The sequence below is a fragment of the Uranotaenia lowii genome, chromosome 3 (assembly GCF_029784155.1).
Source record: "Uranotaenia lowii strain MFRU-FL chromosome 3, ASM2978415v1, whole genome shotgun sequence".
Taxonomy (NCBI): Eukaryota; Metazoa; Arthropoda; class Insecta; order Diptera; family Culicidae; genus Uranotaenia; species Uranotaenia lowii.
Genome location: NC_073693.1, coordinates 178047448 through 178075388, shown reverse-complemented (window position 1 = coordinate 178075388; position 27941 = coordinate 178047448). Strand labels below are relative to the sequence as shown.

Here is a 27941-nt window from a genome sequence, read left to right as displayed (position 1 = left end):
AGGCGTATTTCGGGAGCCAAAACAGTACTTTGGTTATGGCAACAATTAGTTTTTATGTCAACTTTTTGGTGTGTGGAGCTCCTAGCTGAATCCCTAGCGGTTTGTTTGAGGTACAATATTTGTTGTTATTAATTCTAACCTGTTTTATTTCCGGTTCCTGTGATTGGTAGGTTGAAGTGAATCCGACACTGGTGGATGGCGATGCGATCTTCTTCTGGACGACTTTTTTCAGGAACTGGCACAGTAGCACTCGGAGGTATTCTAACCGCAACCGAGTCGCCTGTATCGATAGTGCCGAGCAATCCGGACACTGGTGGATGCGGGCACAAACTTTTTCAGCACGTCGCCTTCTCAGGAACTGGTCCAGGAAGACTCGGGGGTATTCAATCCGCAACCGAGTCGTCCGTGGCGATCGGGCCTAAACGTATAATAGCGGTTTGTATTCGGGTTCACGTTCTTGGTGGTAGGCACTGTCACTGCCCAGCTCGGGGGTCTTCAATCCGCAACCGAGCAAACAGCGTCAATCCTGTCGACCCACAGCAGACGGACGAGACTTCCAGTCCCGGATAAAGACCCACGTTGACGTGGGTAACCTGTCAACGTTTAGCTGTTATTATGCCTCATAGATTACCAATCACAGTTTTTTTTACCTTTTTAGACTCAACACGACTAGCGTATTGCCGACGGTCCTGTAGCCTTTTTTTTTTAACTACCCGTTTTAATCCTACGAATACATTTACGCGCGGTTTTTATAATTGGTTCCATACATTTTTTTTTTCAGCCTACTTACAATTCGTCAGCTTACAATATACGCTCGAATATTTTAATAATCGCAAATATCGTTGGACTATTGCTTTTGTTTTTTTCCAATTTTACACTTGCCGGTTACTTAATATTACTTTTAAGTAACGTTATCTTAAGCGATATCACACTTCCGAAAAAACGAACTGTCGTACTTAGCGATCTCTTTAAAAGTGGCCGAGTCATTGTACGATTTAGACAAAGATGATTTTGAAGATTCAACAAAGGGATCTGTTATTTTGTCTCGCTTTTACTTGTGGGGATGGGAATGACCGGGATCAAGGAACAGTTTTTCCGTTGCTCCACAACCGGAGAGGAACCGTGAGCCAAGCGGTCGATATTGGAACCGTTTCAAGCCTATTTATTTCACAGGTAGATGGCGCTATCTGATATGAATTAGAGTTGGTGGCTATTACGTCTTATTTTAGTTAGGTGATTCGTTAAGGTGGTTCGTTACACTTGCCCACCCTTAATTCAAAAAAAATTGAAATTGGTAAAATTTAGATTTTTTTTTTTTTGAATCTACAATTTACTGTTAAACTTTTAATTTATTTTTGCCACAAATTTCTCTCGACGCTTTGCAACGTTTAAACATCGAAGAGGGTTGAATTTTTCTTTTCTGTTTCTCGTTAAATTTTTCTCCCGACGCGCGTCCACGTTAGAACTCAAGGAGGTTTACATATTTTGTTTTCATTATCCATCATTTATGCTTTATAATCATATTCATCGTAGTTATCCTAAAATATATTTTCCCTAAATTTTCTCCGGACGCGTTGCCACGTTTGAAATCGCGGAGGTTTTAAATTTCTCTCCTACCTCTTCAATTTTCTCCCGGGGGTGTTGCCACGTCTGAACATCGCGGAGGTTTAATTGTTTTTTTTTTTTTTTTTGTGAATTTTTCTCCGGACGCGTTGCCACGTTTTAAATCGCGGAGGTTTAAATTTCTCTCCTGCCTCTTCAATTTTTCTCCCGGGGGTGTTGCCACGTCTAAACATCGCGGAGGGTTAAATATTCCTAAATATTCAAATTCTGTGTTATTAATATCTCTTCTATACTTTATAATAATATTCATCGTACTTATCTTAAATATATTTTCCCTAAATTTTCTCCGGACGCGTTGCCACGTTTTAAATCGCGGAGGTTTAAATTTCTCTCCTACCTCTTCAATTTTCTCCCGGGGGTGTTGCCACGTCTGAACATCGCGGAGGTTAAATTTTTTTTTTTTTTTTTTTTTTAATTTTTCTCCGGACGTGTTGCCACGGTTAAAATCACAGAGGTATAAATTTGCTCTCCTGCCTCTTCAATTTTCTCCCGGGGGTGTTGCCACGTCTGAACATCGCGGAGGTTTAAATTTTCTGTTTATAAAACTTTCTCCGGACGCGTTGCCACGGTTGAAATCACGGAGGATTAAATTTGCTCCTACCTCTTCACTTTTCTCCCGGGGGTGTTGCCACGTCTGAACATCGCGGAGGATAAAAAAAATTTTTTTTTTTCTTACCATTTTTTTTTCTGTTTTTATTTTTTTTTTTTTTATTTCTTAATCTTTTTCATTATTATTATATGCCATTTTTATCTAAAATTTTCTCCGGACGCGTTGCCACGGTTAAAATCACGGAGGTTTAAATTTGCTCTCCTGCCTCTTCAATTTTCTCCCGGGGGTGTTGCCACGTCTGAACATCGCGGAGGTTTAAATCGTTCTTGTTTTCCTAAAAAAAATTTCTCCGGACGCGTTGCCGCGGCTGAAATCACGGAGGATTAAATTTTCTCTCCTACCTCTTCACTTTTCTCCCGGGGGTGTTGCCACGTCTGAACATCGCGGAGGGTTAAAATTTTTTTTTTTTTTTTTTTTTATTTATTCATTTATTTATTGATTTTTTTAAGTTTGCTCCGGACGCCTTACGCGTTTGAACTCACGGAGGTTTAAATTTGATCTCCTTCTTCTTCATATTTCTCGCGGGGGTGTTGCCACTTCTAAACATCGCGAGGATTGTAAACTTTTTTTATTTGTTTTGTTCGAGCTTTTTGTAAATTATATATATATATATATATATATATATTTTTTTTTTTTTTTACTTTCTGTCATTCTTCCTTATGTACCAAAAGGGAAAGGTCGAAGATTCATATTCTTCTTTGATTAAGATTATTTTCGCACTGAAACCATCAGACATTTCTGATTATATACTTTCTATTATGTGAACTGACCTCAGATATATTTTTGAAACGTGTCCGTTTTCGAATTAATTGGCCTGAATCAGGTCTATAGCCTGAACGAATGTCATGATAAATAACTTTGCCGCTTTAATTTAACGGTTTATCGACATTCGATTTACTATTAAACTTTTTTTAAAGATATTCGCTTTCAGACGTTATCGTCTGGACCCTCCTAACAATATCGGGCAGCCCTACAGAACGAACTGTCACTTGATTAAGTGTCCAATGGAGACGATTCAAAGATCCTCGAAAGTAAACAAGCTGTGCTATCATAAGGATGACGAAAATTAATAATTTACATCTGATTAATATTTTTCGAGATTATAAAAAAAAAGGTAAGTTGCGTTGAAATTAAATGTGTTAATTTTTTTTTTTTTTTTTAGGTGGTTTCTAAACTAAAACTAAAATCGTTGGAATTGCGTGAGAAAGAAATAAAAATAATGCATATATTCTACCAATGTTATCCAATAAGACGAGAGAGAGTAAATAAATTTAATCATCATTTGACTGCGGAATTAATTATTTTACATGGCAATGGAAGGAATACCTTGGACAAACTGAGAAGCCTTGTACCTCTGAACGAGTGTTTTATTTGTGATTCTAGTTTTTGTGCCTCGGCAAAGGACACCGTCATAGCGCTGGGTATTACTATACACGTTTCAGAAAGGACCCGTGGTAACTTCCGGGAATTCGCTTACCCTCAATACTCTCCAAAATGTATGCATTGGAGCCCACAACTTGTTTTATTCGCACTTTGGTGAATTTTGGAGCGAACTTACCGACAAAGTTTCGGTCCTTGTTGGAAAGATGCACATTCCGTTTGTAGACGATTTCGCCCTTTTGAAAAACATGTCGTTCGTTGGATCGTAAATTATAGCTTGCGCTATACTTTTTATAAGCCTTTTCCAAGTTTTCCTTGACAGTTTGGTCTACGCTTTCCATCAGTTGGGGGCGATCAAATTTCCCCGTTGTTTTACCAACAGTATCACAAAGCAGTGTATCAAACTGTTGGCCGTTTTCAACCATATTTCGGCCAAAATTGACAAAATATGGAGTGAATCCCGTACTGTCGTGTACGGTTGTGCATATTGCCTTTGCGATTTGGGGAACAGATTCGTCCCAGTCGCGATGCTCTCGTTTCTTATTCAAAGTGCACCGGATAGCAGTAACTATAACCCGATTAACCCGTTCTGTAGGATTTGGACTGGGATGGTATACGGATAAATTCCAGTGGGTAGTGCCGTATTTGCGGAGCATTTGTTCAAACAAATTAGATTTGAAAACTTGAGCATTATCAGTTATGCACACGGCAGGTGCCCCAAATACATTAAAAACTAGATTTTCGACGAAGGCACACACGGATGGCGTGGTAGCTGATCTCATGCACTGTACAAGGGTGAATTTCGAAAAGAAATCGCACACGACAAGGACCCAAATATTTCCACGTTTAGAACGGGGATATGGCCCAAGGAAATCCATCGAAATAAGTTCCCAAGGGCGAGTACAAAGCTTTGGTTGGCCACATCTAGGTGTCACGTTATAGTTAGGGGGTTTCGATTCGCGACATACTTCACACTTAAGGCAGAATCGTTTAACGTCGGTGTACATGCGTGGCCAGTAAAACCGCTCCCTAAGCTTGCTTAATATTTTCAAATGACCTAAATGTGCTTCTTCGTGCACGGACCTAATCAAGTCATGGCGGTCGGAAAATGGTACTACTTCTTTCCATTTAAAATCTGGATCTTCTAAACCGGAAGCGGAAGGGATAAATTTCAACAGGCGATTATCATGAATTTGAAAGTTTGGATATCGAGTAGGATGTTTTTCGACCATTATTTTAAGTTGTTCGACATAATCATTAACTGGTTTAACCTCTATAGCAGTTATTGCCCTAGATAGCGCATCAGCTGGTACATTTTCTGATCCCTTCTTATATTCAAGTTTGATATCATATTTCGAAAGCTTTAGCGCCCACCTAGCGATCCTAGCCGATTTGCTTTCGATGGACATACTTCTCAGGAAAGTGAGGCTCATTGCATCAGTTTGTACAATGAAAGATGTCCCTTCCACAAAGTGCTTAAAGTGTTCAATACTTAAAAGTACCGCCAGGCACTCGCGCTCAGTTGCGCTGTAGCGTCGTTGCGTACTAGATAGCTTTTTGGAGAAGTAAGCGATCGGTTTTCGTGCACCCTCTTGGTGTTGAACTAACACCGCTCCGATAGCCAAATCGGAGCTATCGGTTTCGATTACAAATGGCAAGGCAAAATTGGGGTTTGACAAGACCGGTGCTGAAACTAGAGCCGTTTTAAGTTGGTTAAGCGCACGTTCGGCTTCAGGGGTCCAATTAAATTTTCTCCTATCTTTTTTTAAAAGATTTGTTAAGGGGGTGGTGATTTCCGAATAATTGCGGATAAACTTCTGATGAAAGCCGGCCAATCCCAATAATCGACGTAGATCTTTGACGGATTTGGGGGCAGGATAATCTAATACAGGCTGAATCTTACTGACATCCATAGAAAGCTCCTTTTCGGATAGAACGTACCCCAAGTATCTGATCTCAGTCTGACAGAATTTACTCTTTTGCAGATTAATAGTGAGTCCTGCCTCTCGAAGTCGTTGAGCTACTTGCCCGATAAGTCTTATGTGTTCTTCAAAAGAATTTCCAAGGATAATAATGTCATCTAAGTAGACATAAACGAGTGGTTCTAGGTCATGACCTAATACCGAAGACATGAGCCTCATCATTCCAGCTGGTGCATTCCGGATGCCATAGGGCATCACACAGAACCTGTAAACTCCACGCGTAGTCCTAAAGGCTGTTTTGTTCTTGGATGACTCGGATAACGGTACCTGGTAATATGCTTCTGATAGATCTATAACGGTAAAATATTTTGATCTTTCTATTCGCTGCAGAATTCCCATCATATTTGGAAATGGGAATTCGTCTTTCCGTGTACACTCATTGAGTCTTCTGGAATCTAGACAGATCCGCCATTTTCCGTTAGCCTTTTTTACAGGCAATAAGGGATTTATAAAATCTACGGCCCCAGGACACTCCTCGATTACGCCCAGTGTTTTCATACGATCTATTTCGGTTTCAATAACATTCTCGATAGTAGGTGACCAACGATAATATGGTACCTTTCGAGGTTGGGATTCTGGCAGCAGCTCAATGACATGCTCCATTAAATGGGTTCTACCGAAGTGTCCGTTGTAAGTGGCTGGTAGTGTCTTAACGACCTCGAATAGGGACTGCCGTTCACTCGAGTTTAACTCATGGCCAGTTTCTATCTCTTCCGCGCGTTGGATCATTTTGTCCGGTAGTTCAACCGTCGGTATCTCGAGGCTTTCATCGATTTCTGATCCATTAGGAGGCTCAAGAAAAGGATTCATTGGTTCCAATTGAAACTCAGCTCTGCCTGGACAACCGTCGGGTTGATTTTCCACGCGACATATTTCAAAACCATTCTCAGGGTTTACTCCTGGTTTCAAAAGAACAGAGTTTACGGTTTGATCAGCAGAGTTTACCAATCGAAATCCGAAAGTATTCAAGAAATCGATTCCCAAAATGAGATCTTTAGCTAACTCTGGCACTACGACCGTCGGAATCACGTGTGTAACTGATTCAAAAGTGAAGGGAATATTTACATAACCTAAGCAACGATATGCTGTTCCATCAGCCGTGGAAATGTTCAGTGAAAGTGGGTGAATTTTGAAACCTAATTGATCGATCAATTTGATCGAACTAATTACCGAGATACTCGCTCCCGTGTCCGCCAGACCTTCAATGTCGTGAGACAAAATTCTAACTTTTAAATGAGGGCATCGATGGAATGTAGTACTAATTCTGAAAATTTGGTTGAAATACTGATAAGCATTGGGAATCGGAAGATTACTGGTTTGAGGTGAGAGATTCCCAGACTCAGCCTCTTTAATTAGTTTTTTTGGTTTCCATTATAATTCAAGCGATGTTGATTGGGACAGTTAGTCGCAACTGCGTTCATAAAACCACATATGTGGCAGAACGTTCGTCTTTCTTCAGGGCATTCTCGCCACATGTGAGCTGAACTTTCACAGTTCCAGCACTTCCTAGGTCCGACATTTCTATTCACTCCACGTGTTGGCTCCCGCATTTCCACTTTGGTAGGTGGCCTAGCGACCTGGTTTTGAATCATGTAAACGTCCTCTTCGAAATCTTCGTAGTAGTTACGTTCTGATTTATCGACACTTATTTGATTCACGCCTGGTTTAAATCCCCCCGAATGGTAAAACTGATTTTCTAACGCGTCGAGACGAAAACACAATTGGGCAAGATGTTCGATTGAGGTGATATACGTCAAAGCTAATCGTCGTTTATAAGAAATCTTCATATTTTCCACCACGATTTCAAACTTCTCGAAATCAGACATTTTCCTGTTCAATCGTGAAGCAAACATTTCCATGTCCGTTAGATAGGCACTGAAGAGCTCTGTAGGACGTTGCCTTCTATTTCGCATTTCCTCCCGGATCAGTCGATCTCGGTTAGGATTATCGTATCGCAATTTCAAGTACGCCTCGAGGGTTTCCCAGGAATCGATCCTTTCCTCATAAGTAGTGTACCACGCGTAGGCACCCTCTTTGAATAAAAGATGTGCATGCATTCTAAGATCCTGTTTTGAGATACCGTAAGAACGACACAGAATATCAATTTGTCGCAAGAAATCAGAAACCGGTACTAAATTAGTGTCTCCCGAAAACTTTGGCCACTTCTCGATTATGTTACATTGCTGGTGTGGTAAACGATGAGGGGTCGTTTGACTTGACGGGTGATACGCATGGGAGTAGAACTGTGGTTCGCGCCGCTTTTGGGGAAATGAAAGTTGATTAGTAACTTGGTCGTAAGGATTCGGAATAGGCTGTCTGGACAGATGGTGTGGTTGGGCTGATCGATTCTCAAGGTTAAAACGCGGTTGGTCGCTTAGCTGCAACGGAGGTCCTAAATCAAAAGGAACAGGGTTTCGAGTGTTGATAATTGGATCAGGAGCTCCGTAGTCCATGCTAGGTTGTGTGTGCTGTTCACCAATTAGATTCATTTTGTTAAACTGTTTTGTCAAAGAGTGTTCTTCTCGTTCGGGTTTGCTATAATCCATGCCTGGCCTGAGAAGCTCTTTCACGTAAGCTTGAACGTACGCGTCGATCTCGGAAACGTGAATAAATTCATTGGAGCTGGTCTTAGCCATCAGGGGACTAACTTTCGGGACTGGACTAGGAACAGGAGGGTCCTGCCTGAAAAAATCTAAATCTTGAAGGTTCTCTTTGGGATCATCGCCAGCTCTGCTCAACGATGGTTCTCGTGAGATCTCAATTAGATCATCATCGAGCTGTCTCCCAGTATTTGGTGAAACTTTCATTTGATCGGGTTTAGTTTGATTCAATTTAACATTAGACGGATGATGTTCGTTAACCCATTCTACTTTCAAGGGAGCATGTTTAGCTAAATTTTCACGGGACACTCCTAACTCCGCCCATCTCCCTTCGCTAAGAGTGTGCACAATCGATTTAAAAATTAATTTTTTTGGAATCGTTCCAGTGTAAGGTTTTGGATCTTCTGGATCAGGTACCATTATTTTCGATGCCGCCTTCTGCGAACCTTCCCCAGTGCCTTCGAAGAATTCAAAGGTTCGGTTGCCTAACTGATTTTCTTGAAATGGTGTCGAATTCTTTCGGTCATCTATAATTTTAGGTTTTATAATCGTAGGAAGAGCTTGCGCTGTACTATAAGTTAACGCCAATTGTTGGACCACCACATCAAAATCTATGCGAAAATATTCTCGAGTCAAACGAGAAATTAAGTCAAGTAATAATTGTACATTTTTTTGTTGCACAGGATCTTGTGGAACATATCGTTTAACTCTCATGTGGTAATGAACAAGACGGGAAAGTAGTTTTGATCGCATGTATTTTGTGGGATTTTGGGCAAGGCCTAGTCCTAATTGTTGGAGTTGGTACGGAATATCTTCATACTCATCCATTACTCCCACGTGCGGAATGTTTAGTGCATCTTGAGGACTTTCTGTCCGTAAGATATTTCGTAAAATTCGGTATCGACTTTCAATTGCGCCTTCCAAGGGCTGATTACGAATTAGTAGCTCATAGTTAAGCTCATCTTCTTCAAGGTCGTTTGCATTTATGTGGTATTGCTCCATTGCTTGAGCCAAAATTTTAAAACGTTATGCAATTGGATAATGTGTGTACTTGAAAATTTAAGAGAATGGAATGTATCTAACTTTTTTTTTTTTGTAGATCTAAGCTAAGGTAGTAGGTAATAACGTAACGTTGAGATATAAATAATTCACGTAAGTTCAACGCAAGAAACCAAAAAATAATCTCACTTCAAAACTCGATGAACTTACTATAAATTTCCAGAATAATCTAAAAAAACCTCACTTCAGTTCGTTTGATTCAAAATAGTTTTCCCGGCCCCACGTTGGGCGCCAGTTTGTAACGTTTTATTCTTGCCACTAATGCCAGCAACTTATTTAAGGGCGCCACTTCCTGGAAGGAAGATTGCTGGCACGTGTTTTTAAATCCGGCCGAGACTCTTTCTCAAGGCGGGTGCTAATTTGTTTGGCTCGAAAAATCGAATTAAGGACTCACGGAACCCAATCGGGAGACACAGGGGATAATTATGAATCAAAAGGGAAAAGTTGTGCGAAACGAAATAACCGATTCTAGTAACTCTAATTTGATGATATAAAAGAAGTCAAAAAGCTCACTTCGCTAGAGGATTGCCTACCCGCCAGGCGTATTTCGGGAGCCAAAACAGTACTTTGGTTATGGCAACAATTAGTTTTTATGTCAACTTTTTGGTGTGTGGAGCTCCTAGCTGAATCCCTAGCGGTTTGTTTGAGGTACAATATTTGTTGTTATTAATTCTAACCTGTTTTATTTCCGGTTCCTGTGATTGGTAGGTTGAAGTGAATCCGACACTGGTGGATGGCGATGCGATCTTCTTCTGGACGACTTTTTTCAGGAACTGGCACAGTAGCACTCGGAGGTATTCTAACCGCAACCGAGTCGCCTGTATCGATAGTGCCGAGCAATCCGGACACTGGTGGATGCGGGCACAAACTTTTTCAGCACGTCGCCTTCTCAGGAACTGGTCCAGGAAGACTCGGGGGTATTCAATCCGCAACCGAGTCGTCCGTGGCGATCGGGCCTAAACGTATAATAGCGGTTTGTATTCGGGTTCACGTTCTTGGTGGTAGGCACTGTCACTGCCCAGCTCGGGGGTCTTCAATCCGCAACCGAGCAAACAGCGTCAATCCTGTCGACCCACAGCAGACGGACGAGACTTCCAGTCCCGGATAAAGACCCACGTTGACGTGGGTAACCTGTCAACGTTTAGCTGTTATTATGCCTCATAGATTACCAATCACAGTTTTTTTTACCTTTTTAGACTCAACACGACTAGCGTATTGCCGACGGTCCTGTAGCCTTTTTTTTTTAACTACCCGTTTTAATCCTACGAATACATTTACGCGCGGTTTTTATAATTGGTTCCATACATTTTTTTTTTCAGCCTACTTACAATTCGTCAGCTTACAATATACGCTCGAATATTTTAATAATCGCAAATATCGTTGGACTATTGCTTTTGTTTTTTTCCAATTTTACACTTGCCGGTTACTTAATATTACTTTTAAGTAACGTTATCTTAAGCGATATCACACTTCCGAAAAAACGAACTGTCGTACTTAGCGATCTCTTTAAAAGTGGCCGAGTCATTGTACGATTTAGACAAAGATGATTTTGAAGATTCAACAAAGGGATCTGTTATTTTGTCTCGCTTTTACTTGTGGGGATGGGAATGACCGGGATCAAGGAACAGTTTTTCCGTTGCTCCACAACCGGAGAGGAACCGTGAGCCAAGCGGTCGATATTGGAACCGTTTCAAGCCTATTTATTTCACAGGTAGATGGCGCTATCTGATATGAATTAGAGTTGGTGGCTATTACGTCTTATTTTAGTTAGGTGATTCGTTAAGGTGGTTCGTTACAATTCTGCTACACTTTTTCAAAATTTTCTCACTTGGTCATCTAAACTATGGTTTGAATATTAAATTTTGAATTAAATTAAAACCATTTCAGAGATTCTGATTCCATAATTCCAATAACCAAATTTTTTTTCCTATTTTCGTATTTTGGGATTCTGTATCTTTGAAATAAAGAGTTAATCACCGTAAATTTATTTTGTGCAATTATTTTATCGGCTATATCGGTGAAATTTATATTCTTCGAGAAAGAATATTTAAGAATTGAAAGATTATAGACGGATAGAAATTCTGTATCCTGTTCGGGATTCTTGATTTTCAGTTCGAATAAGAAATTAGAAATGAAAAGCTGCTTTGAAATCCTGGTACAAATTTGGTTTAGTATTTCATATCAAATTTGAATCATGATTTTTTGGATCATATGCATTTTCAATATTTGAATAATAGTTTTTCGGATATGAAAAAAAAGAGAAATTTTTTATATGCCAATTCGAAGTTTTTGAACTTAATTCTTACACAAAATTCAAAAATTTAAAGCTTCAAAATGACAATCCAAAATTGAAAAGTAAAAACTCAAATCTTTGTAAATTTTTATTTCAATTCTGATTCACAATACAGAACAAAAATAAATAATTTAAATAGTGAATTTAGATTAAACCTGAATTTCATTATTTAAATAATAGATTCATAAATGAGGGCTTTAAAACTTGGTTCATAAAATTCTGATGTGGAATAAGATTCGGGAATCGTATTTTTTGTTCATTTATGGAAATTCGGATACAAATTCAAAGCGCAATTTTTGAATTCAGGTTCATAATTGAGATCCAGAATGCAGATTCAAAATTCAGACAAAGGTTTAGCTTGTAAATAAATTTAACAATCTACATAAACTCAGTGCTACACTTCGAAGTATAACTCGAATGGACTGAATTTAAGTGTTAAACTTTATTTAATAAAATTAGACACAATATTTGTCGTTACATTAGAATGCTAAATTTGTAAAATTTGTCAAGGGGTGACTGAGATAAAGGGTGCCGAATTTTGGCGTTTCTCGTCGTAGATTTTTTATCGGTCCTTAATGTGTTAAGATTGCTTGTCAACTAAATTTCCAGATTTCAATTTTTTTAACAAAATTAGTTTGTAAACCCAATTGATAATCACAAATAAAAGATAGAATTTGAGAATTTTGTTTAATCCGCAAAAAAAACAAATTATATTTAAAAAAAATATCCACAGGCTTTTTATTATGGAATTGATTCTTTATGAATAATATTTACTGTTAAAGAAAAATCTTCACCTAAAAAATCTGCACAAGATTCTATATTTTTCCAGTGTATTGTTTAACATTAAGAACACATTAAGGACTCCAAAATTTTGCACTTTATATTTCAGAAACCAATAGACAAAATTCTGCTTATTTAATATATATGTTTGAGTAACGGGAAGTGTTGTGTCTTGTTTTGTAGAATGAGGTATCATTATTAGATTCATAGCATTTTAATTATGCTTTTTAATGGAGCATACTAGCGGCTAGGTGAAAAACGAGATATCACGTATTTGGTTCGAAATGTATTATTATTGCACATTCATTTAAAGCCAAATTTCAAGCTAAAACCATTATTTTGTTTCCAGCTGCATAAAAAAAAATTGATCCGAGAATCTGATGATTATTATCTCTTCGTTTTGTGATTTATTTCCATCAAATGTTCAAATCTCGAATTTCAAATATAGTTTGGAATATTGGGTTTGTTTGATTTAAGCTTATAGAATTAGTTTTTTAAGAAATGAGAAACTTTCCTAAAAAGCACATTTCATGCCCAAATCAACTAAGTTTGATTACCAGACTCTTAAACAAATTCAAAGATTTTAACCATCGATCAAAGCGAATTTAGCTCACCTTTAAGTTTTCGGGCCAATTTTTCTAAAGTAACGATTAATACGAAAACTTTTAATGCCGAAGTACCTTAAAATTATAGAAACAAAAATAATTTGTTTTATTTTTTTTTGTATTCGTGCATTGTTGAACAAAAAATCATACGTAAAAATCAGACACCAAACCCCCCCCCCCATGATTCGGTTCTTCCTACGGCCCTGCAGTATAGTTATGATAAAAACATGTACCTGCTGAATATTATAGTTTTTGATGAAGGTATCGTGAACTCAAACGAGTAAAGCAACGTAAAACAATTCATTGTTAAAATTAATTAAAAACAACCTCAGGACATAAGACCTTTGTGAAATTTCACTTTTCAAGAAAAGTGGTTCACCTACAAATGAGTTAGGACTAGAATAAATTATCATACATTCCAAAATGGTATAATTGCTGCAAATCGGGTAAATAATTTTACAGCTGGAACCAAAACTGAAGTCGGTCATTTGGGAATTATTTTTTTTATGAATAAATGATGCAATTTGATGTTGGACACCTTTTAGAATTGTATGGTTGAAGTCTTGTTTTTCAAGACTCACTGATTATAGAATATAGAAAAAAATCGTTATGCAGTCTGATAAATGCATACCCAAAACGAAACTGTTATGCAACTAGTTCATTTGTTCTGATTTAGCAATTCGTTCGCCCTCGAAAAGTATCATCGTCATTCGCATCGTCATCGCTGGCCTCGCTTCATTCACCGCGTTTCTTCAGATCGTGTTATTTTTTCGTAGTCTAACAGCAAGTGTTATGCGTGTACCGTACACGATTCAGCTGAGAACGAAACCAAAACAACCAATTCTGTGTCTACTACACATCTTCTCTGTGCGATTGAAAAACGGATCAACCTACGAAAACCGGCTTTCGTGGCGAGGGAATTAGTCGAAGTCGTTCACTTCCTACACACTTGGTCTTTTCATTCATATAAAACACTCGTGTAGCATTCAGTCTGTATTGGCGATGGAAGAGATTGAAATTTTAAATTGTTCACTATCTCTTGGTTCATTCATCTCATTCAACAGAAAAAGCTGTAATTTACTATTTGATTTGTTCTATTTTTTTACATCTGCATCAAGAACGTTGGAAAATACAAAATAATAATCAAAATGATAATAGCTTATCTATAGTTTTTCAAAGTTTTTATTATTCAATCGGTTACTATATTTTGAAAAAAAAAAATCTTTGAAAACCTTTATTTAAGCTTACAAGTTTACCGAATAAAGAATCTACCTAACAATTTCACTTTTCGAAATAAAAAAAAATGACAAATAATTTACAGACATTCGATTAGGTAGTCAAAAGTTTTCATTCTGGAGGTTATCGACATTGAAAATGTTAAAACTGTGCAATAAAAAAAATCAATTGTTGAGTCAAAAAATAAAGAGATAAAATATAAAGAGGCTAGGGCATCAGTTTCTGTAAATTAACGCAATAAAAATGTTGAATAACATTTTTCCATAAATTTCCAAGACATACCTACCTAACATTTTTCGTTGGCTTTCAAAGTTTTGAACTTTCTTTGTCCGGTTGATTCAATAATGTGAATAGGCACAAACGAACAAGCGTTTCATAATCCTATCAAAAGGTAAACGGGGCTCAAATGATGACAGAACTCCCACAGGCAAATACACACGAATTATGCTGATCAGATATTGACATCCGAGCACGTCGAGCACGTCAGCATCGTCGCACTGATGTAAAAGTAAGAAAAACTTTTCTCCCGTTAGATGTATGCTTTTCGCGTTTTGACGGAAACATTACCTTTGTCGAACGATGTCTCGCGCCTTGTATTTTTGTTTTGACAGTCAGTTTTGATATATTCATCGCAAACTATGTCTGTCTGTTATCAAAAAGAAGCGACGATGCTATCCTTAATATGATACATTGAAATGGAATGGTGGGTGGTTCAGTGATAAACGACCATAGAGCGCATTAATCATACAATCTCAAACTTGCCTCGAAACAAAGAAAATATTGCTGTTGCCAAATATTAGGTTTGCTTTTTCTCTTCAGCTTGTCCGGTTTATTCATAATTTATTACAGCATCAGTATTCGATTTTTTATGAGAAATCAAATATCAAGACATAGGTATAATAGAAAAGAGGTGGAGCAGATTTTTTAGATAATGGACAAGAACATGTTTTTCTGATTTTCTTCTGTTTTGATGAGAAATACAATCTGATACAGTAAGTTAAGAGATTTATGTCTGAAGATCGACCTGGTTTTATCAACTTCTATTCAATCTTTCCTAACAAAGATTTTTCATCAGGATAAATTTTATAATAATTCGTGTAAGGTATTTTGCCGCTAAATTTCAATCACAGCATGTTTTGTGCGCCTTTGCCTTGATTAATTTGACATTGGAAAGGGACTTGCAGTCACTATGAGGCGCTTCAATATCAACCCAATTATCTCGCAAAATTACATTTTTTGTACTTTTCAAGCTTTTTTCAAATTATGATTTAAATAGCATATGATGTTTGGCGGCGAAGGATTCGTTCTAGATCATGGGTGGCCAAACCATGGCCCGTGACCGCCTTTTTGTGGCCCCCGAGGCTTTTTCCGGAATAACCATGCTTAATTGAATTTCTTGGTCTAAAATCATTTGTGAAAAAAAATGTACCCTAATCTACAACAGCAACATTTGAACGAAAAAGTCTGGGAAATCTCATTGATCTGATATAATGTTATTTTTTAAAATCGTTATCGCTGAATTAAGTAACAATTAGTATTACAATTTTTAAATTCCAAAAATTGTAAAATATGTCCAATTTTGAAAATCCTAAACATCAACTAGAAATCATTTGGGCTTCAAATTTGTGCTAGTGAACATTGCGATATTTGGTAATAATCTGAGATAATTTTGAATGAACACAACAATTCTGTATTGTTTTTGGTTTTAGTTTTTCGAAGTTAGACGTATTATGTCATGGGTGACGCTTGGCGACGACATGGGAGCTATAGGAGCTTTGTGGGAGCTTTGAGAGCTTTCAAGCGGACTCTAGTTTTCCTTTTGAGGAGCATGGAAGGTGTCATAATATCAAGTAGAGATGTACCGAATAGTGGTTTTCGGCGAACGGCCGAATACCGAATATTGACCTTTTCAACTATTCGGCCAAACTTATATTCGGCCGAATATTCGGTCGAATATTCTATTGAGTTTTTAATTAAAAAACTTAGCGATTATTTCAATGCTTTCTATTTCTTCTACATATATTAATGCCCCTAATGTTTGTAGTTAATTATTTTCAACCAGATGACATTATCGGATGATGTTTCACAGGATATTTTTAAAGTAGGGGTCTTTCTGATTTTTAATATGTCACCAATAACTGAAAAGACATCAGATGACTAAAGTCTGCTTCATTTAATATTGGAACACAAACAATTGCGTGTAGTTCAGTCATTTATTAACTAATTCATAATTTGTTTTTCATACAAATGTAGCATTTTCTTTATTCTTTCATAAAAAAAATTAAAAAAATTATTCATGGCTGTTTCGAAGAAATTCTCGTACTTTTCCCGTAATACGGCACATTAGGCGGCGCACACCCTTTTCGTCCACCGTTTTGGCGATTTGATTCCACCAGTTCTTCATTTGAGTCATGTTCCTAACAAGTTTTCCCTTTGCCTTAAGCCTCCGCTTCGTGATTGCCCAGTATTTCTCTATCGGCCGGAACTAGGGGCAGTTTGGGGGGTTGAGGTCCTTCGGTATTACGCTGACCCCGTTCGTTGCGTACCATTCCATAACCGTTTTGCTGTAATGGCAGCTTGCGAGGTCCGGCCAAAACATTACTGGACGGTCGTGGGCACGAATAAACGGCAGAATCCGTTTCTGTAGGCACTCTTTTTTGTAGACTTCTGATGTCATTGTCTTGTCAGTGAGAAAGACTTTGGTTTTCTGTCCACAACTGCATATCCCCTGCCAAATCATGTACTTGCGGGCGAATTTATACGCAAACACGAACTTAAATTTTGCGGGTACATCCCCCCGAGCCGTTGCCAAATAAAATTTTTGACCTGGGATTTGCCCAAAGTCCGCCTTCACGTAGGTCTCATCGTCCATCAGAATACATCCGTCGAACTTGGTCAGCACTTGGTCGTACAGCTTTCGAGCACGGATTCTGGCCACATTGTTCTGCTTTAGCGTCCGATTTGGCTGTTTGCTGGCTCGGAATGACCTTATTCCTTCCCGGAGACGAATTCGTCGCACCGTACTGTGAGCGGCCTGGAACTTATTGGCCAAATCGCGGTCTGAAAGATTGGGATTCCTCTTGACGGCCTTGATGACTTTCCCACGCAGTTTCCGGTCGACAGTTCCACTCCGACGCTTCGAATGCGGCTTCCGAGCCGTCGTCAATGTTTCCTTGTACTGCTTGATAACACGCCATACGGTATTTCTGGGCATTTTAAGCTGTTTAGCTAGCTTCGATGCCGACAACAATGGATTTTCAAGAAAACTGTGCACAATTTGATCTCTCCGTTCGGCTTCCATGGCGGTTGTTTACAAAATGCTATCGTTTGGTGTTATGACATAAATACATGGTGAAAGGTAATGAATTTCCCGACACGTGGGTGAAAAAAGTTTCCAAATCCGTCCACTAGGAGCGCCACAATGAGCAAAAGAATTTGTTCCAATATTAAATGAAGCAGACTTTAGTCGCTTCTAGGGCGTTGATCGCCAAAGAGATTGCTTTCCTATGAAATCTGGGATAAAACATGTGCCTAGCTATTTGAAATTGCACCTCTGATATTGAATTAGATGAAGGTCGAATTTGAGCAAGATATCTTCAAAATAGTTGTTGAAAAGATAGATAATCTTAACCTTAAGCATACCATACTTTTACCCAAACGTATCCACACGGTCAGACTCTCATGACGATTTTTGAAAAAAAAAATAAAAAAGGGCAAAATTCATGTATATTTTGAAAGTTTTGAAACGTCGTTATTGAACACAAAAGCTGAAAAAACTTAAAGAGGAATTTGAGTTTTTATATCTGGTTTAGCAAATAATCTGAATAAACCCGAGCAAAACTCGGGAAGTTTTAAACGAAATCTGCACATCCCTGCTAGATTTGACTTATCTGGAATCTTTGCTGGATTTATGGATAAGCCTGAATATATCCAGAAAGTCAGGAATAAACTATAATCAAAGTATAAAGCGATACCGCTCAGCATTCTCCTGTACGATCTACAGTGAAAGATACGCGGATACACCTTAGATGTTTTGCTGAAATCAAAAGTTTTTAATGATTGTGTAGCTTTAACAACATTACTTTTGGATATTTTATAAATTATCCCAAATTATTTGAAAAATTTACAAGTCTGTAGAAGATATTCGGCCTATTCGGCCAAATACTTAGCTTAACTATTCGGATTTTAGGCAATATTCGGCGCGAATATTCGGCCGACCGAATATTCGGTACATCTCTAATATTAAGCTATCGATTTAAAATCGTTAAAAAAATCACCGAATCATATTCACGTGATATTAAAAATTATATTTTTATAGTAACTCCAATAATCGTAAATGGAAATGAAAATCAAATTATTGCTTAGCATTTTTTTTATCAAACTTAGTTTACAATCGAACTTTGACTTCACGAGGTGAATCATTGCATTTAAAAAAAATATTTATTACTTTCAACATACCGAAGGTCTTTTACAAAATCAACACAAATACGACTTAACTAAAATATTTTTAATCAATTTTCATGAATAACAAGTAGATTTTGACATAACGAGATGATCATTTTAAACGAGGAAGGATTTCAAAGAAACTCAAAATAAAATATGTCGAGTGATTATCATCAAATTTCACACAAAAGAAAGTTTAATGTATGTTTATCAAAATTAAACCAAAATCGAACAGCTTAATATTGACAAAGCGTTCTGTATTTGAGTAGGTACATATATCAATAATGACAAACTTAATAGAACTTACACTTGAGTAAAATTGATCTAGATTTCGACTAATTTTAAATAATTCTTAATTATATGACACAGAATATGTAAAAATCATTGCTAAGTCTCAAAAATATGTCTGTCATACGTACAGAATTTGGATCCAAAATAAGTAGACAACAACAATTATTAACGAATTATAATGAATCTTTCTTATGCAGATGCAGACTGTTTTATGGATTTATTTTTTTTTGTTTTAGAATTTTTTTGTTTGGCCGCTGGCAAATCTCATTACTCAAATTTGGTCCGCCTGTTGAAAATCTTGGCCACCTATGCACTATGGGGCAGTTCCATACAATGAGGCGGCAAAAAGTTTAATCAGGTGTTTTGATTTTTTTTTGTAATTTTTGAATTTTTTTTTCATGAAAATTACTATTTTAACTAACTAAAAATAAATCCATACAAAAAATTTTTATAAACAACTATTAAAGTTGGACGCTTGAGGTTATTTTTGACCCTAATTTTTATTTCTTTTGAAAACCGGGTAATGATCATTAAATGATAAATATCATCAAGACATTTCAAGAAACTCAAGAGAAAAATGTGTGAAATAATTGATCAATCATGAGAAACTTTTTTTTTTGACCAACCAACATCAACTTTGATGAATTTATACTCATTAATGGGTGAATATTATCCATTTGCATGATATTTTCAGTTTTATTTGACTACTAGCTGATCCCATACGAACTCCGTTTCGCTTTCAACTTGGAATATGTCATGAACAGTTTGTATGAAAGTCAATTGCCAAGCATTTTCCAGATTCATTGTTAAGTAATAATCACTTCGTCTGTCGTCTGTAACTAAATATGAAATCAGGAATCAAAAACCACGTGTATAAATTTCGACCAAATCATTGCATAACACCGCAATTATTGCCAAAAAGCTAAACCCCTTTCGGGGACTCTTATATAAACTTTGATATCTGAAATCGATTGCCCTTCCCTCAAAACTCCCGTGAGCAAATTTTCAAAGCAATCCATTGTATAATAACTTCAATATTGCTAAAAACAGTGAAAAATTAATTTATATGGACGACCCCTTTCATCTACCCCTGGCGAAATTTTTGACATCTGTGATCGATAGTCCGTCTCTGAAAACTGCCGTGTGTGAATTTTCATCCCAATCCGATGCATAATAACGACTATATTGCAAAAAAAATTGAAAGGTTTATATGGACGACCCCCTTTGCCGACCCCTTAAACTAAATTGAATACCTGAAATCCATTGCTCATCTCTCAAAACTCTCGTGTACCAATTTTCGTCTGAATCCGATGTATAATAACGACAATATCGCATCAACAGTAAATAGTTAACATGGACGACCCCTTTGGCCGACCCCTGATTTTAGTTTGGATAAGTGAAATCAGTTATTTGTCCCTAATAACTCCTATGTACAAATTTTCATCCCAATCCGATGTATAGAAACGACAATACCACTAAGATACTGGAAATTTAATATAAACGACCCCTTTTCCCGGCCCCTTACACTAAATTTGATTCCTCAAATCGATTGCACGTCACTTAAAACTATCATGTACCAATTTTCATCTGAATCCGATGTATAACACGTCAATATCGCAAAAACAGCGAACAGTTAATATGGACGACCCCTCTGGATGACCCCTTACACAGAATTTGACACCTGCAATCAATTGCCCGTCATTCAATACATTCATGTGCAAATTTTCAACACAATCCGACGAAAAATAACGTCAATATCGCGAAAACAATATTTGTCTTGTATGGACGTTCCCCCTCTGAAGGGGTCATCCAAAAATCTGAAAACATTTTTCATCCTTCCTGGTCCTAATGAGTATCCGTGCCAAATTTCAGACCTCTAGCTCTTAAGACAGCTGAGTCTATAGAGGACAAACAAACAAACAAACAAACAAACAAACAAACAAACAAACATACAGAAATTGCTTTTTATATAAGGTACACCGGGGCAAGTGCAAACTCGGGGCAAGTGCAAACGCTCAACTTTTCTCTGTTACAAAAAAATTAAAAATTATTTCTTCTTCTAGAAATTGTTGTTTACACCCAAACGAACAATCTGACATAGATAAACTAAACTTTCTTTAAATTTTTCACCAAAAACACGGCACTGTTTGATCACACACGAATTCAAGTACGTACTAGACATGAACAGTGTGTTTTTGTTTTGCATATTTTGGCTACAAAGAAGGGTATTCAAATCCGAATTTTCGTTAAAAGGTGAGTGTTTCAGACCGATATTCAAGTGAAAGCAGAAAATTTATGATAAATTTTCATTAACCCCGAAAGTTGTGAAAATAATATTCGCTCTTGTCAATCCACACTGCGGGGCAAGTGCAAACGACACTACCGGGGTAAGTGCAAACGCACCTTTAAGCCATGTAACATCAGCCATTTCAGAAAATTCATCACCAAAATGGTTCAGCATTATATTAAAATGGTCAGAAGGGTACCCAAAGTTTGGTATCTGAAGCGGATGTTTAAAGTTCCGTAATGCCTTAGTAAATGAAGGTCTTTTGCTTAAAACAACAGTCACCAAAAATGGAGTTTCAAAAAGCTATCAATATTGCAAGAAAACAGCAAACATATTAATAAAAGTTGATAAAACGTACCGGAACATGTATTCAATTCATTTTAAGACCGATACACTGACTCATCTGTGAATTAGTTTGGAAAAAGTATTGCGTTTGCACTTGCCCCCATAAACGGGGCAAGTGCAAATTTTGAAATTTTTTCACAAAAGCACCGTTACTTTTTACCAACATTTTTTAAATTTCCACTTCCAACGGGAATTTGTTGAGAACTTTTTTAGTGAAGCAACGAACGATAATTGATAATTTTTGAACAAATACATATTTTTCTAGGACATGTGAAAGTTGAACTATGGTGAAAACCGTTTGCACTTGCCCCGGTGTACCTTACATAAAATAAATCCGATTTCAATAAAAAAATACGTTTTTTATGTTTTAAAAAAAAGTTAATTTTTATCCATCCTGGTTTGTTACATTTTGTTGAATAACTTCCGTTATCAAAAACGTGTTCATCAAGGTGTATTCAATATTACATGAAATGTACTAAGATTGTATACCTACATATTTTTTTAAATTTCTTACGTATGTAGCATGGAATTTGCGAAAATCAGTTATTTTGATATAACATTCTACTAAATTATTTTTAAGAAAGCCAGAATCTGAAAGTTAAATAATCGATAACAACAAAAGTGTGTCGGTTTGAAAGAAAAACAAAATCAGGAACAGTTCCTAGCAGCATACGAATATTTTGACCCCCCTCAGCTACACGTTCGTTCTAAATCGCCCTAAATATATCGCACGTTTGGCGAATCAATGTTGCTGCTTGTGACAGGAAGAAACAAGTGGTGGAAGCATTCGGTTGCGCTACACAAACCGTTCCACATTGGATATGGTGCTCAATTCTGTTCAGCTTGATTCTGGCAAGCCTGTTGGTTGACTTAAAATGCAGAGAACGTGCAGAAAAAGTGTTGGTAAAGGACAAAAGAATGATGCCGAATTTATACTGAGCGTGCCCCTAGCATCTCACCCAGAGATTAAATTCTAAATTACTCTTTCATTTCATTTCCGCCTTTTTCTCGATTTCCGTCTTGCGTGGGTTCGAAAAGGGAGTGGAATTGAAAAATCCAGGTTCTATGTTCCTAGATTTCGCTATGCGTTCACGTGATATAATACAGGTATACTAAGCTTTGATTCAAACATTCAAATAAACTTGACTTACCTTCATATCATTTACTATTTGTTGAAAGAGAGTGCCAATTGTGGCACCTCCCCCACTGGGCTCAATTGCGATTTCCATATTTCGTTACTCCTGGGTCGAACTTGGGACACAAACACGGTAGATATTTTTCGGGCAATAAACTTTCTTCCGCGTAAATCCGTGAAATCGATCAAATTGCTTTTCCTTCTATGCACGAGTCGATAAAGAAACCCTCAATTTGACGAGATGATAGACACACGATTTCCATCTTGTACGGTTGGTTTGTCTTGGCTATTTTGGACAAAAAAAAGCATTTCCCCACCCAAGTATTTGATTTCCACTGCTACTGCTCTGTGCCACGAAACACTGCAAACTATCAAAACCGTTGTTTGCTCTTCACTTTTTCAAACTTTCTGCTTGTTTATAGGGCGCACTAAAGAGACTCTAGCATTCTCACGAAACGATTATTTTCCCTTGTGCCGGCATTTGAATTTCACTACACTAGGCCAGGCTCCCAGTTAGATCCGTCCCAATGTAATTCCCCTCGGGATTGATCTGCTCGATCTAGTATATGCTTCTCAAGCTGACGAGACACTTCCTGAAAATAGAAAAGAAAACACAAAAAATGCGACGTTTAATTGATTTGAATGTCAAACGCTAAAGCACGAGATATTCATCCAACGTGCTTTCTAAATTAGTTTACGTTCGGATGAAAAACCTGAATCAGACATCGAAACGGTCTGCGTTATTACGTGACCGCTGATGCGAATTCGCTACAATAATACTATTTCAAACAATCAGTAAATCACAGACTAGCAGCGCTCGAGCTGACGGTTAATGGGGCAACAGTAAATTACTTAAATTGCTTATCGTGAAGAAAAATCTCAAACAGTTAGTGTGGAGGAAAATTTGCAACACCTTTTCAGTTGCAGTCCTGCACCATCTTCGAACCTAAACCGCTTATTAACAGCTTAAAAGCAATGAAATGATGGCATAGAAGAGAGAATAGATACCCACAGTACGAACTCGTTGAGTAAAGCAGACTGGAAACAACGAAAAAAAAAGATTAGTTGCAATGAAACTTCGGGAAATAAATGAAACATGCAAACCAATCGCCAAATAAATCACCTTGCAATACGATACTGCATTCGATATATTTGGGAAAACAGACTAACAACAAACACGAACGTGTTTTCGGAACGAAATCTGATTTATGAAGAATGAGTTCACCGAGTGAAACGACTTTGGTCTTTTTGAAGTTCGATGAGCTTTTCGCATTGGTTATGTGCAATGCATTGTTGCGTGTATTCACCTATCTTTTAACTGTTCCAAAGACTCATCATTTTGGCGGTTTCGGCAGGACACTGATTGACAGTTAGCGTTGGTGAAACTTGAAATTGAATCAATTTAAAATGAAAAAAATGCAAAACCTTGCTTAAATATATCTAGACGATCAAATCTCATGTCAAATTCAGTTCACACTTCGAAATCAGTCGAAAAATAGAATAGAATCAGCAAACCAAAACTTGTTCTAATTGAACAAATTTATGCTCATGTATAACTTCAGAGCGAATTCCGTGATTGTTGAGCAGATTTATCAGTTTTATCAGTTCAACTGTTTCACAAAGAGCTGTGAAAAATAAATATTTGTTCATTTGACACCTCCATTTAGATTAGTTTTTGCAACATTTTTTATACTCTTATCACATCATTGGCGTTAGAATCACAATAAGCAAATTAAACAAAGATTAGAAGATTTTGAAAAAAATAGAACAGGCCAGGTTCGCTTTCCAAACGTTTCTTTCAATTGAGTCTTTCCTTTGGAAAGACATTTTCCAAAGCAACAACTGTGATTCTATGACAAAAACTTTTATCCCATAAGCTTTTAGGTCTCAATCTATGTATGTTATTTTGTTGAAACTTTACATCACATACGATTGAAGTTCGACAAATTTTCTCTTTTCCAAGCTTGCATACTATATATTGCGAATTACGAATCATGAACTTTGAAGATATATTTTTTTAATAAATTTACAAGTGGTTTTATAAGAGCATTTTACTTATAAAGATTTTATGTGCCGGGAGTATTTTTCCTAACTTTGGGATAGTAAGAGGGGGAATTGAAGATATTTGCCAAGGAAACAGTAGATATGTATGTGTGTATTTAATGATGTTTGATGGTGTTCAAATTTGAAATTCTTAGATTTAAATTGACAAGACAACAGAAATAAAATATTTTTTATTAATTTCTTAGTACATAACTTGAGAAAGGAATATGTAAGACAACATTTTAATTATTCATCCTTACCTTTTTTTTTCAATATAACAGTAAAATTTCTCAAAGATGCTAAAACTATAAGTAATGGTGAAAGTCGAGTGCCCTTTTTCCAAATGGGATGAACATGAATGGACCAGAGGCGCAAGCTATGCAACTTTGAACGATCTGTCGCTGGAGTGCAATGGCCATGGATTTGGCTTAAAGTGGTGAATGTTGGCGTTTTGTTAGTGCGCGTGCAGAGAAACGGCGAATCAGAGTGGGATGATGGTGGAAGCGGCTGCCTGATGATAGACGGTTTGCTTGTGAATTTGAGCTGGTCCACCATCATCAACCTCGCCTCGTCATTATTATCATCATCATCATCTTCCTTCCTACAATCTTCGCGGGGCGTCACTCTTCACAAACGAATAAAATGTGTTGTAGCATCAACAGATTGCGTTGTGACTCAATGCGCCCAGTAAATATAGACCAGCTCTCTGTTTGCAGACGCTTGCAGGAAAAGTAAGTGAACGAAGCCAAAATGCACGAGACTAGAGTGTGTTTTAGAAGCAGCTGTTCGTTTAATATATTTTAGGATTTGGTAGTCAAATCGTCGAATATCTTTCGGTTTCATTGTTTAAACAACATAAAACTTTCAGAGTGAAATAATGAAAAAAAAAAACTTTATTATATCTAATACTCTAAAGCCCTCACCAATATTGTTGCTTTACTTCCAATAGTATTTAATTTATTTTCTTTTCTGAATAACCATGAATATTGCACAGCGAAAATCGTTCTTTTCAATGAGGAGATAATAGAAATGAGATGTGTAAATATTTATTCGTATAATAGGATTTAAGATGTAAGAGGAAGAATGATCATGTTGGTAAAAATCTTCTCTAAATAAATAAAATCGAATAGAATGTAAGGTACACCGGGGTAAGTGGGGACGATGGCTATTAAAGTAATACTGTGCACTATTTTTTTTCAAACTTTTAATGCAGAATGTTAAAATTTACTTGACAAAACTAGTGCAACCCTTGGAATTGACACGCTTTTAAATTTTCTCTCCAACCCTACCTGAGGTGAGTGGAGACGACTTTGCAAGCTTTATATTTACACTTTTTCTTTTCGTCAACCAATACAATTTAGCTATATTTAGCATTCGGATAATGAAACTCTTGGAAAAGTACTCGTTGTTCTGGAATAAGCATATACATTCGATAAAATCGGTTCTAGTGTTAAGTTACCATCAATAATCGTTAAAAGATACCTTCCTAATAATACCATGCATTTTTTTTTATTTAGGAATGTTAGAGCAATAAAGTAACGTATTCAACCCAGAAAATACAAGTTTCTTGAAAATTTCTTACAAAATCAAAGGGAAACTCTATCGTCCCCAATAACCTCATAAAGCGGGGGAAGAGAAGACACCATCAATCCACAACCATTTTCGTGATACTTTTCTGGCTTTACATCTTTCCAATTCAACTCTTCAGCATTTGTAAACAACATGTTCTGCATCCTATTGAACACAATTTTATCAAAATTGGTCCGCTTATGATTTCTTATTAATTATTTTCAAAGTTGAACAACATATACGAAAAACCGTCCCCGCTTACCCCGGTGTGCCTTATAACTATATTTACAATATACACTGGTGGGAGAATTATACTCTCACTTTTGGATCTAAACTAACAGCTAGTAGATTTTCTAGTTGTTAATCATCCTTAGATGCTTTTCGTATATTGTTTTCAAGCTTACGGCTTTTACATATGCCAAGAAACATAGAAAAGATAAAAAAAAAACTTATTCAAGGCAATACTACAGCTTAGCTTAGCTTAGCTTAGGTTGATTGACTACTCACATCCACTTTTAATCATTAAACTCGAAATGCAACGTAGAAAATCAATTATTGTTTCTAAGGATGGTAAGCTTATTCGATGTTATTTTATATGCTCGAAATCGCTCTTAATGATCGCTGACGTGGCTCAGAAGAAAGAATTCCACTTTGCCAATGGTTGCTACTCCGTGATTGACCGAGGCCATCAACTTTGTTCAGAGGTCAAAAGAATGGTGTCTGGGATTGACAGCACATTCACAATGAAAAAAACTGATGCTCTCCTTTTAAACTTCAATAACGGTGCCGGCCACGTTCTAGTAGTCAATAGAGAGGAAAACAAGAGAAAGGGATAGTAGAGAATAAATACATGCTTTAGGACCGAGGTCATCCTAGCAAATCAATTTTTTTTGTGGATGGGGGAAAAGGATGTGGTCAGGAGAAACTTTTGACTAGTGTTATGCAATCTGAGTTAAAAATCATATTTTTCTATGCTCCTGTGATTTTCTAGTAAAACTTTCAACTTACAAATGATGTTGCCTGTTTACAACTCATTAGAGCAAGTTCACTGGTGTTAGGAAAAAGTGGTAGAAATTTTGTCACTTTTTGCACCTTTTGAAAATTTTGCACTGCAAAAACATTTTCAAGATCTGTGGCCTTCAATTTTTTCAACAACACGTGTTGTAGTTTCGCATGCTGTGATGCAAAAATAGCAATATTTCTATCACATACGGCTGAAATAGAAAAAGTGTTGTAAAAAAATACAACGCCCAAGGATCTTGAAAACATTTTTGCATGGTAAAATTTTCAAAATGTCAAAATTTCTATCACTTTTTCCCAACACCAGTGAACTTGCTCTTACGATTATCGTGCATATCGTCGAATAATTTAACTCAAATTCTTGCTAAACTAAAAACTAAATTAAAATTGATCTACAACACTAAACGAAATTCAAAATTTAAGTGGAACACCAGATTTCAGAAGATGAAAGTTTTAAACTTAAAATGGTTTGATTTTATCATTTATGAAATTGAACAGCTTTTATCAAAACTTGTAATAAAACGAAAATTTATCATAAACTTGCCATTTTGATTAAGCCGTTTTGTGTTTAATAATTTCGTTAACAATTTTTTTTTAATTTTATTTTCACGATATCAAATGATGCTAGCGACTTATCTCT

At 36.8% G+C, this 27941-nt stretch overlaps 1 protein-coding gene across 11 annotated transcripts in view; it reads right to left on the bottom strand.

Moving 5' to 3' along the window:
- The window catches only part of LOC129757811 (probable serine/threonine-protein kinase DDB_G0282963), a 106307-nt gene that overhangs the window by 55019 nt on the left and 23347 nt on the right, over positions 1–27941 (bottom strand). For all 11 annotated transcript variants that reach the window (XR_008739815.1, XM_055755116.1, XM_055755125.1 and 8 more), the window contains exon 2: positions 22686–23262. Coding sequence is in view for 10 of the 11 variants with exons in the window: in XM_055755116.1 (XP_055611091.1) it covers positions 22686–22763 (78 nt within the window). In the remaining variant the exon portion in view is untranslated. The remainder of the gene's footprint in view (positions 1–22685; positions 23263–27941) is intronic.